This window comes from Solanum stenotomum, chromosome 2, assembly GCF_019186545.1.
Source record: "Solanum stenotomum isolate F172 chromosome 2, ASM1918654v1, whole genome shotgun sequence".
Classification (NCBI taxonomy): domain Eukaryota; kingdom Viridiplantae; phylum Streptophyta; class Magnoliopsida; order Solanales; family Solanaceae; genus Solanum; species Solanum stenotomum.
The window spans coordinates 67,264,963-67,267,709 of record NC_064283.1 but is presented as its reverse complement, the minus strand read 5'-3'; the positions used below and the strand labels follow the sequence as shown (position 1 = coordinate 67,267,709).

The window sequence follows — 2,747 nt, the reverse complement described above, 5'->3', positions numbered from 1 at the left end:
TAGATAGTAAAAAATAACAAATAGTATAGTAGAATAGTACTACAGTAAAATAATACTATAGTTGAACTATATGAAACCATATAGAAACTGAAGAATAAGAAACTACAAGAATAGTCCTACGACTACTAGTAACAACAACAAGAAAATGTGTGTCCTCCACACCTCCTGACTATAACGTTTTAACAAAAAAAATAAAAAAACTAACTAAACCATATCGGAATTATAGAGAATTCGAATATCTAATTTTAATGATGTAAAGCAAAATAATCAAAAATGATATAATACAAATTTTATAAAATAATTGATCGAACCTAACGTTGACACCCCCTACCCTACACGTATCTAGATAGTATCTTTAATTATCTGTATTTCTTCTCTATTTTTTCTATATAATAGATACTTCATAGCAATGAAAAATCCAGGAGAAGCAAGAGTTGAGTAGAACAAAAGAAGAAACAACCAAACCAAAGAGGTAATTTTCTGCATTTTCTCGTTCTTTAATTTGCTAAAGCACTATCAATTTATTATATCATTTAGTAGCTGTATATGAAAGAATTTATACATGTATTAGTTTTCGTTTAGTAGCTGGATAAGAAAGAAATTATTTACATATTAATTTTCGTATAATTTATATGGTGTTAATTGGTAGGTAGATAGAAAATATCATGTATAAAGTTAATACGATGTTTGATTGACAATTTAGAAACCTACAAAAGTAATACATGTATAAGTTATGAGAGAATATGTAAATTATTTTATGCAGGATACAAGGTGGAATAACTAATATATGAATAACTAATACTTCTAATAATTGTAATAGTTATGACCATATTGTATCCCCATAACGCTACTAGCAGACGTACAACTCTGCCTCTCCAATGTACTGATGCATATTAATCATTAATATAAGTATCTTTTATAACAAAATAACTAATTCTTACGTAACTAATACATACATAAAATATACAATTTATAACTAATACTCCCTCAAATTGCCATTAATTTAGGATGAATAATGTATTGCTTTGCATTACATTAATAATAGTCACGGTATCTATGAATTGAAATTAAAAAGAATGTGTCTTTTGTAGGAATTACCGTTCAAGAAAGAGGGATGGCACACTCCATTGAGAGTACCTCAATAGCTACTGAAATAAATGAGGTCTCTCTCAACTATATAAATTTATTTTATATTTCATTAGCCCACTATTTTTTTGGCAATTAAATATAGAATGTTTGAGACTCTTTTCTAACCATTATTTTATACCTTTTTGGGTTTTTAATTTGAGTTGGGTCTGGAGAGTAAAGAAAATATTGGGTGGTACGTTTTTAAAGTCACGTGACATTTTTAAAATAAAAAACTCAATTTTAAGATTACTTTTTTTAATTCATCATGTTAACGAAAATAAATATGCATAATTTGTTAAACAAGGAAGGTATACATGTAGCACTTTTTTTTTAACTAGAGATATATCCAATCTAGAACACAAAGTCGATAGTATTAAAAGAATATGTAATCGCTTGCTTATTGCATAGGACTTCTAATAAACATTTTAAATTTCTTACTCTTTTTCGTTACAGATAGAAAGGAGGAAAGAACATCATTTGATCGAGATAAAGGAGACAAACAACATAATTGGTAATTTGCTTAAGAATTTACGCAATTCATCTATTGAATTGTGTATCATATTCAAAGTAAATGTGGGGCTACGTGAATCAAATTCATCTGCTTATACACCAAAGATGATCTCTATTGGTCCTTACCATAGGAAAAATCCTCGACTTGATCCAATGAAAGAGCACAAACTATTGTACTTACGACGATTACTTCAACGGAAGGAGGGGCTTGGTTTGAATGATTGCATCAGTGAATTGCATAAACTAAAGGAGGAAGCACTAAAGTGTTACAAAGATATAAAACAGCTGCACGGGACATATGATGATTTTCTCTCAATGTTGTTGCTTGACGGTTGTTTTGTAGTTCAGTTTATTCGAGAGACGTATTGTGAAAGGGGTCCAGTAGGAGAAGCCAGGATTATCAGTGATGATCGTGCAAGTTACATATTTCGAGACTTGATGTTACTAGAAAACCAACTTCCTTTCTTTGTCGTCAACAAGCTTCATTCCATGACAAAGGAAGTTAACGAATCATCATTGGTAATACTGGTGAATTATTTGTGTACCTCCTATTTTGGTAGCATGGTAAAAAGGACCTGGGCATCGGAATGTAATAATGTTGGAAATATCAAACATTTACTTCATCTACTACACATATTTTCATGTACTGAGATTAATCCCAAGGAAAAGTCAAATAATTATGAAACAACGTATAAGGTTATGCCAAATGCAACGGAGCTTTCCGAAGCTGGAGTTAGCTTTGCAAAGGTCAATGGTATAACAAGTTTATTTGATATAAATTTCAACAATGGATTTATGAAAATCCCTTGTTTTCAAGTCGATGATGGTACAGAAACCATCTTGCGAAATCTCATTGCTTATGAGCAACAATCATATGATGTACGACCTAAATATTTCACTGATTATGCTGCTTTCATAGATCATCTTATCGACTCAGAAAAAGATGTGAATTTGCTTCGCCAAAAAGGAATCATAGTGAACTTGACGGGAGACGACAAAAACGTGGCTAGCCTCATCAACAAAATCGGAAATGGGGTCACGAGGTATTCCGACTTCTATTACAATGAGGAATTCAAACAAGCAATTGAATATAGTGAAAAACCATGGAA

The 2,747-nt window shown here is 30.9% G+C and overlaps 1 protein-coding gene across 1 annotated transcript in view; it reads left to right on the top strand.

The window, feature by feature from the left end:
• Positions 1-1,114: 1,114 nt before the first annotated feature.
• Positions 1,115-2,747, top strand: part of LOC125856222 (UPF0481 protein At3g47200-like) — a 1,885-nt gene continuing 252 nt past the window's right edge. Inside the window, exons 1-2 of the mRNA XM_049535761.1 lie at positions 1,115-1,162; positions 1,582-2,681. Of these exons, the coding sequence (XP_049391718.1) occupies positions 1,115-1,162; positions 1,582-2,681 (1,148 nt within the window). The remainder of the gene's footprint in view (positions 1,163-1,581; positions 2,682-2,747) is intronic.